Source organism: Pteropus vampyrus, unplaced genomic scaffold, assembly GCF_000151845.1.
Source record: "Pteropus vampyrus isolate Shadow unplaced genomic scaffold, Pvam_2.0 Scaffold121, whole genome shotgun sequence".
Taxonomy (NCBI): Eukaryota; Metazoa; Chordata; class Mammalia; order Chiroptera; family Pteropodidae; genus Pteropus; species Pteropus vampyrus.
In genome coordinates this window covers 197,004-210,076 of record NW_011888902.1, presented here as the reverse complement: position 1 = coordinate 210,076, position 13,073 = coordinate 197,004, and the positions used below count along the sequence as shown (strand labels likewise).

Sequence of the window (13,073 nt, the reverse complement as noted above, 5' to 3'; positions counted from 1 at the left end):
TAATTCACTTGGTTGTGGTAATGATTTCATAATATATACATCAAATCATCACATTGTATACCTTAAATACATATAATTTGTTAATTATACCTCAGTAAAGCTGTGAGGAAAAGACCTCAGAAAAAGTAAGAAAAAAGAGAAAGACATGCTTCTATTTCTTTTTGTCTATTTGTTGCTTCTTGATGAAACTGTTTGAATTTGTTCATTACTATATTCCCATAGAATAGTGCCTGACATGTAAGTAGATGCATTTTAATTATTAGGTCCCTTAATAGATTTTATAGTATATATACAGATTATATGTAATTATATATGTATATAGTACACATAAATCCATACATATACAAAATATTCATTTTGATGGAGATATTGGAAAATGGAGCATTCATACCTTACTGATGGGACTATAAGTAAATGCAACTTTCTGGAAAGCAGTTTGTCAAATTATATCTGAAATGGTAACAACATTTATCTCTATTGACCCAACAATTCTAAAAGGAAACCAAAAGATACATTTAGCAGAATGCTCAGTATTATTTATAATACCGAGAACAATATCATTTTATATCCATCAATATCAGCCTTGTTAAGTGAATGTTCTTAGTCTATAAAAGTATTACATACAATTATTTTTAAAAGTCACGTTACTGAAAATGCCGTAGAGAGAGGTAATGACATAGAGTTTTCATCATATCTTATAAAACACACAGTTTACAAAATAATATATTAAAATTATTCAGTGTAACCATTTAAAAAATCATATTCTTAAGTATATTAGGAAATAGGAGAGTTTATAATAGTATAACACTGCCTGTCTCTGGGTAGTGTATGTACGGATAATAGTTTTCTTCATCTGTTTGGTAATTTTCAAATTTTCTATAATGAATATTATTTTGATAGTTATAAAATACATACTCTTAAAAGGAGGGCTCTCTTTAGTTCTGTAGGCACTGAGTTTTATCATTTGGTTAGTATTTTCAAAATCCGTTAAGTGCTCTAAAGGTTGCATAAAGAAATAAAAAATAAGGTCTCTGCTCTTAAAGAGTTTAAATTACAATTACTTTGGTGTATTATGGGAGAAGCAATGGCTAGACTTAAGTTTAAGATTCAGCTTGGTGTTGAGAGATGGATTTTAGCCTTGGAAACAGTAGGCGGGTATGAAACCATAGGTTGTCACTTATTAGTCACGTACATCAGACATGCTGTTTAACTTTTTCTAACCTTGGTTTTCACATCTGTGAAATGGAGACATTGAGGGAAATAAATGATAAAAATGAATGAATTGTAAAGTGATATTTCAAATCTAATTTGATATCGCCGTGTTAGTACACTCCAAGCAATTAATGTCTTTTATGTTGAAAAAAAAATATTCATTTTTCAGATAATTGGGTCTTTATTTGTAAGTGAAAAATGTGGTCTGGATCCTAACAATTATTAGGGTTACGAGGGAAAGATGTTTTCCTGCAGATCCTACCTACTACCAACTCATCTCTCTAACCTTCCATTTATTCATCTATCTATCCATTTTTTTCAGAAATCTCTGTATATGAAGCACTGTGTTAGGCACTACATTACCCCCTTAAATACTTTGCTTCTTTAGTAATATTACTCTCAGATTCTGTGTATTCATTGGAAAATGATTGACCTGGCCTTTTTTTAGCTATTCAGATGACCATTTTGAATCAACGGCATAGCCCATCTGAATGACACTGATGAACTCCAGTATGAAGCAGACCAAACTTAAGATGCCGAGTGAGCTTCCAGCCACGTCGGCTGCAGAAAGCAAAGTCTCCCAGCATCTCACTCTGGCCAGGATGAACAAGGAGCGCTTTGTTGAGACGTGAGGCTTCTTATTTTTAAAAGAGACATTGTCAAACTGGAACGCATCCGAGTCAGGCCACAAGGCTAGATATGGCTGAGGAATCATATCATGTAGAAAGAAGTTGGAGGGAATGGAGGTGTTTAACCTGAAACGGGGAGCTTCAGTGGAAAGAGGGCAGTTGCTCAAAAAAGCCCGACGTTCTCTCCCATGACGGTCAGCCGCAGAGGCTTATTCTCGGGGATTAGGATGACAAGGACAAGGCCGTGGGAGTGCAGTGTGCGTGTGACCAGCTATATGCACCCAGTGCCCAGGATCGTCCCGCTGGTTATTTAGAGTACCGTGTCAACTCAGGAGGTCCCGTGTGGACAAAAGATTACATCCAGCCGAAGGGATCTGGTCTGAGACCCACGTCAGGAAAGCTCACCAACAAGAAGAACCGTCCAATAACATAACAGGGCCGCTTAGAAAGGAGCCATTTTCCTGTCACTGATAAGGAACAGAGAGACCTGACGTCACCCAGCTGGGATGTTTTAGGCGAGGATTCTTTATTTTATGGGAGGTTAAAGTTGGTGGTTTTTAAGTGATCTCCACTCCAAGTTGAAAATACTATTGTTTTACTTTTAACATTCTATTGCCAAAGACCAATTCCATGACAAAATGTAATTTTTAAGAATATCTGTCTCTTACTAACATGGAGACCTGTTTCTTTTGCATAGCATTGAATTTCTATGGGCTTTGACTAATTAATTACTGAGAACTAGCAAACTCACACCAGTAGTTCTACATGAGGGACTTTGGGGACAATAAGGAGACAGGGACCCAGCTGTGACAAAGAAATAAGACTGGGAAAGTACTGTTTAGAAATAGGACTTGGACAGAAAGTAAATCTAACCTTTACTAATTCATTTAATGTTATAAGTGATCTGCTTTTATATTGATTTAACATTTAATATTTCCTAGTATAAATCACCTCCTATAACTTGCTGTTTTGTAGTGTAGAATTAAGGGCACTGTCTTTGGATTTAAACAATCCTAGTTTATAGCCTCTTTGCCAGCAACTAGTTTTGTGATTTGGAATAAAATATGTAACCTTTCTGAGCCTCAGATTCTTTATACTACGAAGAGTTAACACTGTAGTTTTGTAGTGTATTTCTGAGAATTAGAAATAATTATATTAGCGAACCTGGTACATAGTATGAGTTCTGAAAGTTAGTTATAATGAGAGACTTTTGCAAACATTAAATCTATTTCAACCTACTTGTCACCATTTAATGCTGCTCTATTTGTGTTCAAGGTTGACTGTCCATTTGTTAGCACATCTGCATATTCCTCATAATTAATATCTTTTTTAATGGCATATGGTTTAGTGACTGGAAATTGAGTCTTGCCTTCTGTTTTCAATTTGTTTATGACTCAATGACTCAATATATGTGTCTGAACTTTCATTTTCCATTCTGGAAACTAGAATTTAAAACCCTTGTTCTTATGTAGCTATTTTAGAAAATGAGAGGAAAATTTGTAATCCAAGGGTTTTGAATATCTGCCAGGCTATTCAGCGATGCAGTCAGATGCATATAGATCACAGGCCATGGCTTCTGTCATATTATGGGGAAAAGGGGACCTGAATGAGGATGCCAGCATTCTAGTCTCTGAAGTGAGAGTGGTTTGGGCTGGGCTGGCCTCAGCTTCCAAGGGAAGCCGGCAGGAAGCATCACATCTGCTGGGGATAAGCATGGGCAGAGTTGTTGGGTGTCCTAGACACGGAATTAGGCTGTCGACATGATCACCTCACATGAACAAGCTAACAGCATCCCCATGGCAGTGGGCTTCGTCCACTGAAAGGCACGGTCCACTGCATATTTGGATGTGAGATCCTAACTTCTGAAACCCCTGTAGCATTTATGCCATTTTTGTGCTGTGCACACATTCTGTGTGGTAATTATTTGAGTCGTGTCTTATCTCTTAAATATCAAATAGATGTGGTCCAGTCCCTTTTCTACCTATCCGTCCCTTTTCCCACCCCCAAAGAGAACATTGTGCAAAGTGGCATTAGACATCTTTCATTACAGATTTTGAATTCGATACAAAATATTATGAATTTCTTTGGTATTTTAATGCAATATTTTATTTCAGCATTTTGAAATGCACACACGTACACAAAAAGTACGTTGCAGGAGTAACAAGTCGGTGGGCTCGTCTGAGAAACTGGTACATGTGAGAAGCACAATGAATTCATTTTCTCCCCAAAACTTTCATGTTCTGGCCTCTAGAGCCTCAGTCATCACCGGCCACATGAATTAATTCTGGTTTTGGTTTTTAGAGGTCCCCTCTGGGTTCTCTGTATCTATATGGGGCAAAGTTTTGGGGCATTCTCTCTGTTTTCTGTTTGTTCATTTTATATGGAAGAGTCCATAAGTATACATCATTTAAAAGTTTACTAAAACCATACTTTCAGGAAATTATACGAGCTAGACTAGTCCAACCTGTGATTTATTACTTAATGTTTTGTATTCATTTTGCCTTCCAAAAAAGGTTAAGTTGGAAATATTATTAAAAACTCCCTTCTTTTGAATTTATAGGTTGGGGTAGCTGTTTTATCCAGCTGCCATGTAGAATTAGTATTTACTGGACAAGATGTGTTGATTCAGGAGGTTGACTGTGGAGTGCTTGCCCCGCGAGGGTCATATTAAACTTGAGAGAAGCTTTTTGAGCAACATAGCATCTTGGAGACAATATATCAAGCTGATAGATACACGGCTCTTCTGTTAAGAAACCAGGGCTGGAATTATGGCTGGCTCCCAGCTATTGCTTTGGTGCTAAGGAGCCTCTGAGGAATAGGTTGAGGATAAGAGGGGTTAACTGGAGGGGAGAGGAGGTTTCCAGACCCAGTGTTACTGAAAGCACAAGGAACGGATAGTTCCGTGTAAATGATTTAAGATGATCGCTCTGGTTGGAAATATTTTGCAATTTTATATAATCAGAATGTGACCAATTTAATGGAGCACATTTGTTTTATTATCAGTCAGAAGAGAATTCAAGACACTTTATTATTGTGGGATCTACTCTGGGGTGCTTCTGTGGTTTTCCTTAATAGCTTGGTTATGCAGTCTTTAACACTCGAAGAGATTATTTTTTTGTATATGTATTTCAAACTAATTTTTCTATTAGTTGATTTCTTACAGCTGATTTTTATTCGGAATTTGAATTGTCAATAACATATTCCTTGGCATAAAAATATATATATTAGACAAAAAATAATCAAATGAGGGACGTGGTTTTATGTTATATATTATATGCAACTTGCACTTGACTCTTTGCCAGTGCCCTTTTTATAAGTGCATCTGTTATAAATCAGTTAAAGATGATATCAAATGAGAAACCGTCATTGTTAAAACCGTCGGTGTTCACAGAGTGTCGCTTGAAGAGTCTTTAGCAATGAACGTCCTGCAGACCAAATATTTAGAGTTAAGTTTTTGGATAGCCGGCCCTGGGCAGCAGTCTTACTGCCTTTCCTGGTCATGTCACATTTCTGCTGACTGAAAGAACTATTTTGTACCGTTTCATCTCTCTTCAAGCATTCGGTTTACTCTCGACGCTTTGGCACTAAACTGATACCTTTGCTTTTATTTTACTCACTGAGACAATGGATGCCATCAGGAGAGATCTTTGTGCTTTTTGCCCGTCAGCAGATCTACCTGTCGGCATCTGCAGCCTTGCTCTAGGCATTCACTTCTGTGCAATGGGTGCAGTGTCCCTGCTTTGTTCAACAGCCAGTGTGCACTGCCTCAGTTCCCTTCACATGTGCGCTGTCTTGCCTCTGTCTCTCGCACAAGAAAGGTGTGCTGGCAATTATTCTTTCTTCTCCTGCATCATCATCTCCCCCAATCTCTTCCGGGTCATTCTGTCGACCTTCAACAAATAGCCAGATATTTCTCCAGCGGATTGGGTTTATTTGGGAACAACGAAAAATTGCAGTTTGGGACATATACCAGGTCCAGAGAAACGAAAGAGGAGAATGCTCGTTTATGGACTTGGGAGGGTCTGTTGTAAACAGTCCATTGGCGGAAACTGAAAGTTCAAACCAATGACTTTTCATTGGTTGAGTGATGAGTTTCCCGTTGGCCAGGCTGTTACTGGGCAAGGTGGAATCTTTTCTTCCTCTCGCCGAGGCAGTAAAGTAGTATTACTTCTTGTTGGAGATGCAAGGTACTTCTCTTCCTGTTGGGATCCATAGTGCGTTGAATGACTTTTGAGAGGGCGCTCGTCTAGCCTCCTGACTCTATTTTAAATGAGGTGTCGGTTTATCAGTTTTCAGAATTCCAATAAGCATGAATATGCTGTAACATCTCCCAGTTTTTAGGAAAACTTCCTTTGACCACAACTTTTCTAAATAGTTCCCCATTTTCTGCTTCCCTTGGTGGACTTTGAGGCTCAGTTCTCAGACCTCTTCAGCACTCACCCTGTCTACGCTCACCCCTGGTTTGGTTCCTCAGGTCTAAGCCACTGAATAGCATGTATACATTGGTACACAACCCTGCCCAGGGTGCCATCTTCCTGATGTCTCCAGCAAAGATGCATGATACACCTCTCAACTGGAGCATGGACACCTCACACGTACCCAAAAATCTCCCCTCAGTGTTCCTCATCTCTGGAACGACACCACCATTCACCTGGGTGTTTAGGCCGAAAGCCTTGGCATCGACTTTAACTCCCTTATTTTCTCCTACCAATACACTCCACTCGCAACAGCAAAGCTTATCGCCATCTCCACTGCTATCACTGGACCCTGAGTGACTGCCACCCTTTGCCTGGATCACCGCAGTGGAGGTTTCCCTGTTTCTCCTCTCGTCCCCGCTCCGTTAGCACCGAGGAGACTCCATCAGTTGGCAAGGATGCTGTTTCCTTTATTCGCATCCTGCAGTGGCCCCCGACCCCATTTAGAATGGCATCCAGAGTCCCTCCTGTGACTTTAAAGCCTAGACTTCGAAGGACCCAGAGGGATCTGGACCCTGCCTCTCTCTCTCTCTCCGACCTCTCTTCCTCTCCCGGTCTTTAGGCTGTTTCAGCCGCGTTGGCCATTCTCAGTTCCCGAAACACAACCAGCGCTTCCCCTCCGCCCCGCGCTCTCTCCAGCTGGAGCGCTCTTCCTCCAGACATTCTCACGACCCCCTTCCTTATGCCATTGAAGTCTCTGCTCCCCTGTCACCCGGTGGCAGGTTCTTCCTGCAGCTTTCCTGTCTAATCTTAACTGTCGGGTAATAACTAAAATCGTGCACTCCTGTTCGCTTTTTCTTCCATTGCCCTGCTTTATTTTTCTCCTGAGCACATGTCACCATCTGCTACGATCTTACGTCTCTGTCTGTTCATTGCTCGCCTCCTCCATGGCCATAGGGTCAGGGGCCATGTCTACTCTGCTCAGGGCCGTTAGCCCTGTGCACAAAGAACACTGCTTTGCACAGAGTAGATGCTCAATACATGTTTAGCGAATAAATTAGTGAATTATCGATGAACTCAAAATCCTTAGATTGATGAAACATGTAATCTAATTCTTCCATTCTCATCAGTGGTCATTCATTAGCTCTTCGTTTACAGGGAGATCCTCCTGAATTGGAGAGTATGTGAAACACACACTACATAAGGTTACGTACAAAAGAAGGTTGAAAAATGAACCCTCATATATGTTTTTATTATTTTGATTTTTTCTTCACCAATGGCCTCTAGTAATCCTTGGTCATTAGGAGCTCATATTGCAATAATCAGAATACTCTTTTAGAATTACGTTATAGTAGCACTTAAGTTATGCTGAGTTCAGATTAATCCGTTAAAATAATAATAGTAATAATAACTAACAACAGTTGCCAGGACCCAAAATAAAGTGCTTTATTTACATTGTCTCTGGTCTTCACAGCAGTCCTGCAAAGGGAAAATGTCATCCTTATTTTAAAGATAAAAAACATAAACTTGAGGTCAATAGGTGATTTTTGTAATGCCACAGGGCTTTGCTTAATTTGCTTTTGAGTTTCTATCATTGGAACAAACTGATATGATAGGTACATTCAAGTTGTACCTCTTGGAAAAATTAATTTACAGACCAGAGTCATCTTGTCATTTTTTTTTTTTTTTTTTTTTTTTTTAGCAGAATAGGCTTTAGTTTAATTCATTCCTATTAGGCCTTCTAGAACTATTCAAAGAGATTTCTCTGATAGATGACATCAAGCAGGTGTGCTGAATAGAGGAAAGATTTACCAGAGACTCAACTAGACTAGAAAAAAAACAACACACATGCCCCAACTTGCAATGTATTTGAACGAGAGCGGAGTCACTCTGACAGACGCAACTGATTTGGTAAAACTCATGAGTAAAGTTTAGTCTTCCTATTTTTGTCAGTGAAAATTCAGGCTAAAATTTGCTAATTTCAGCCAGTCACATCTATTTATCACTGTAGAAAAATACAATTTTAATAAACCTTTCTCCAGAAAAAAGAAAAAAAGCCCTTTGTGTGTGTTAGCCGTGTGTGGTTAGGTGGCGACAGGCGACGTAGGGGAAAATACAAGATCTGGACGCCACTGTTCGATCAGCCGATTATCGAGCAAAAGTGAAATTAAAAAGGTACTTTAACATTTGCTTCAATGGATCCCCTTTGTGTTTTCAATTAGGTAGACAGAAGTACAGGTGTGAATGAGCTGCACCTTCATCCACCTTCTGTTTGGGGGCCTGGCTTTTAAGACTGAGATACTAATGCAATTGTATCGACATGAACAGTAAGAAGGACAGCAGTTCAGGAATGAAAATGTTAAATTAAATGGACCATGTTTAACGCTGTTGTTGATCCCGAGGAAAAGGTTTTCCAGTATATGGAGCATTTCGATTCCATCCAGCATATGCTCTCCACAGTTTTCTCTGCTCTAATTCATCTGTGTTTTCCGACAGCTCCAGATGGCGTGCTGCCTCCGAGGCTTTCATCTGCCACTCCAACCAGTCTTCAGGTTGTCTGGTCTACACCAGCCCGTGACAATGCCCCGGCCTCTCCCAGATACCAGCTCCAGATGAGGCCTGCCCACCCCCCGCACGGACTTCTCGAGTGAGCCCTTTGCTTTGTCCATCCTCCTGTCGCCCGGGTTTCGCAATATAGATGTGACTTACGTTATCTTTTTTAAAGTATATTTTTCATTAAATTTCTTGGGTTAACATTGGTTAATATCATTATATAAATTTCAGGTTTCGAACAATAGGCCAGTTCTCATTTGCAGCAAATAAAGACTGCCTTTCCAAAGTTCAAACAAAATACGAGCAGCAGCCTCGGAGACCATTATTTGCTTTGCAAAAATAATCTGTTTTTCACTTATATAGCATTTAAAATAACATTTTCACCTTTAACTTTTCATGAGTCCATGTATTACATAGGGCATGATGCATACACCTGAAACCCCCAAAACGCCATCTGAACTGTGGCTACAGAATTATAATACTTACTCCACAAATTCCACATGACAATCATTCTCGATACTAGACTAGAATTTATTCAGTGCCGCTAGAATTTACAGCTCATGTAAATGCAGTATTACAAACCCTCAGCCAAATGGCTACTTACTCTTACAGAGATATCATGTAACAACAGAAAATTACAGTACTTAAACGTATGTTGACATTCTCTCAAAATGCATTGCAGTTGGATTTTCCTCTTTTTAAAAAAAAAAAAATTCTTTGAATGTCTAAAGCTTCATCATCAACATTTCTTTCTTATAGGTTATTTTCCAGTCCTTCTGCATCATTAAGCTATGAAGTGAGAGATCTCCAACCGCACACAGAGTACGCGTTTCGGCTGGTTGCCTCCAATGGGTTTGGCAGTGCGCATAGTGCTTGGATTGTATTCATGACGACAGAGGACAGTAAGTGATCTGAACAGTACACAGCCAAATGTCCTCTACACTGTGGCATCTTAGATGTCTTTAGTTTTTCCAAACAAAGAAATAAGCCTTCCCTATTTTCTTGACACTTAGTGTCAGGAATCTTTTGCAAGGTAAGGGTGGACATATTGCAAAGTTGGGACATACTCTTACTACTCTCCAGAAAGAAGGAAAATGTGGCCTTGGAGGGTTAGATGTACAGAGAGTAGTAATTTACAATAAGTTATGATATGGCCCCATTCTGTCCTGTAGGGTGCACCTAGGTGTCTTGCAAGAGAAAGGTTATCATCTTCTATTCTGTGACCAAATGTTACAACGTTTGCTGCTTTGGAGGAATTCTGGCAGGTAGAAGACTATGAAGTGCGGTCCTTACTTTATGAGGATGCTTAGAGCGCCATTATACCTTTTCCTGAAAATAGATTGCATAGTACTTTTACCAGCACCTGAAGGACAGCCTCCAGAGTGGAGCAGTATGATACGTGGAGTATGATACTGCATATAATACGTGGAGTAGACTGGAATTGTCTTGTTCAACCAATAATGAGAATTTTCTTGTTTTTCATGGAACAGTCACATTTGCATATCCATGTTTTTACTAGGTTTTGTATGGGAAATAAACACATGGGTATAATATTTAGTTGTGCATAAATTCTATGAAAGCGCATAGATGGAAGTATAATTTTTTAAGAAAAATTGGAAATTAAATCACGCTACAGAGAGTGAATGAGGACGCTGTATCTTTGAACAGTGAGGTTTGGAGATTTAATCTTGTCAAGTCTTTTAATCAGAGGCTCCTTGGAAGATGTTGCTCTGTTGGCCAATTGCCATTCTAGCTCCATTTTCAATGAGAACCTGGGTGACTTTCAAAAGGCTAGATATTAGTCAAAAGGTTTGGTGTTTGAAATAGTGTCAACTGAGTATTAAAGAGATTCTTTTATTTCCACAATACCCTTAGTTGTCTTATTTTTACTAAGGGCGAGACATCAAATGAGATAGAACCAGAACTATTTACCTCCCTTAAAGCTTACTTTATTACAAAAACTCATTATAAACAATAATATATAATACTTTGTCCATTTCTCCCATTCATAACTACTCCCTAGGAGCAAGCTAGGTACTTTAGAAGGATACATTCAGTATTTTGGTCTCAGGGGTATCATTTAGTAAGTTATCAGCACAGTGCAATAAACAACACCTAAGGCCGAGAAAGCATCAATGCACCACTCAAAGCGCCTTACCCCCTTTTTGGGGAGAATGTGACATTTACTCTGGAGAATTTGACAGCATGGTCACCAACTGTATACAGATTTATGAACTGGAGAGCTCACACTCAGAATAGATTTTTGAAGAAATCTTTAAAAAACAACTGAAAATAGATTTTTAATCTCCTTCCTCAATGTAGCATGCTTGAAAGATTATATAAAAATAATTGTTCAGCCCACCGTAGAGGTGATAGCTTCTTAGAATGCCACATGGGAGGAGGAGGAAAACGGTCTCCCTTTTTCGGCACTCGTAATTTCTGTTCCCACAGAGAAAGGCTGACACTTGGATTACCTAAGGGGTGATTCTTATTAAATTGGGGCCATGATCTCCTATCTGCAGACAGGAAGTTAGCACACAAATAAAATTCAAAATATTGCAAAGTACCAATTAGCACAGCATCCTTTGTTGAGCAAACCTATCTCCTGCCTCATCTTACCGTAAAACAAGTCTTATAGACTCTGCATAGTTATAATTTTCATGCACAGAGACTCTGCCTTCCTTATGATTATTATGGCCTGGTTCAAAGAGAAGAGAGTATTAATCCTTCATTTTCCTTAAATAAGAATGATCAGATAGCAGGGCTTAAATCAAGAAACCCAGCCATCATTTTTATTTAAATCCTTTCCCCAAACCTGATGATGTCTTCCTTCTCTTGCTTCATGGGTGGTCGGTCATACACCTTAGCAAAGAGCCAACAGCTGGTTGTTGGCCGCTCTAGGCTAAGTTGCCAGTGCACACTCACCCCTGAAACATGATGCCAGTGCACTCTGTGTTTGGGGTGTCAACTGGAGATGGATGCCATCTTGGAAAGGATGTGCAATTGAATTGACAAAAGCTGAGTGATTGGCGTTGGGCACAAGCAGTCTTTCTGTCAAGGCTTCAAAAGCATTGCTTATAAAACCACCCATGCTGACAGCGCCATTGCCAGAGTCACACTTCATACTTGATCCTGCCCAGCACCTCTCATTTGCCGAAGTGCGATTCCCAGTGTAGAAATTCTACATATCGCCTTATAGAGTGGAGCAGAGAAGTCACCTCATGCCCACTTTGAAATTCCATACCATCAGTTAGGTACCTTTCGGCATCAGCCAATGCCTCAAAACATCCCGGAGCCAGAAAAAAAGGTCGCCGGTAGCAACATTTTTTGTGTGAGATGGCAAGACAGGTTTTGGTCAAGCCTGTGATGCAGGTGAGACCAGAAAGAGATACCCAGGCAGGAAATGAACTACAGCCAGAGAGACAAATGCTCAGGTGCAAAGAGAAGTTCTCGTGGACAGAGGAAAGAGCTGTGAGGAATTTTAATGAATTTTTCCCACATGATTTGTCATTTGCCTAAGTGCGCCACCAATGTGGAGTTCCATGCATTTTTAAAAAGATCCAGTGTGCTGATGCCAAATAATAATAATGCACATTCCCTACGGAAATTTTAAATCCTGTTAAACTTGTATTAACAAAAGATGTTTGTTCCAGTCATCTTGGTCAGTGTAATGTCTAACTATTTGTAATCGGGTAATAACAAGTTTTGTTTTGTTTGTTTTGTTTTGTTTTGTTTTTATGTGCTGCTCACAATCCAGGCAACTTGCATGTCTGCAGCTTGCAAAAATGCATTAATATTGTGTTGGACTTGGGAGCATATAATTCATAATACGAAGACGCTTGCCTAGCAGCTGGAATTTTTAGTATCTTTTAACCGGAAATAACCGTCATTCGTGCCTGTGTTTCTGTTTCCTCTCTTGTGTATTTATAGTTGTTTTCTACGCATTTTATCCATGCAGAGCTTGTGATTGGCTGGAAGGGCCTGTTTCTTCCACCTTCACCTTGAATATGGACATGCTCTTTTGCCTATTGAAATTCTGCCCTGTGTATCAAATATGAGATAATTCACTTTTCTTTAAAACATGGATTCCATAGACTGATAAAAGTCGAGTAATCTGTTTCTCTCAAAGTTTTTAAGTTACAGGATTGAAATATGGACTATCTCTTTATTTCAGTCATTTTAGCAAACATTCTGGTATACACAAGGGACTAGATCAAATGAATTACCAGATTAAAGTGGGTTTGTTTTCTAAACCTCACTCTCT

At 39.4% G+C, this 13,073-nt stretch overlaps 1 protein-coding gene across 1 annotated transcript in view; it reads left to right on the top strand.

The window, feature by feature from the left end:
• The window catches only part of USH2A (usherin), a gene marked incomplete at its 3' end in the record, with an annotated part of 612,524 nt that overhangs the window by 406,457 nt on the left and 192,994 nt on the right, over window positions 1-13,073 (top strand). Inside the window, 2 exon segments of the mRNA XM_011366141.1 lie at window positions 8,753-8,903; window positions 9,569-9,711. Coding sequence (XP_011364443.1) covers window positions 8,753-8,903; window positions 9,569-9,711 — 294 coding nt within the window.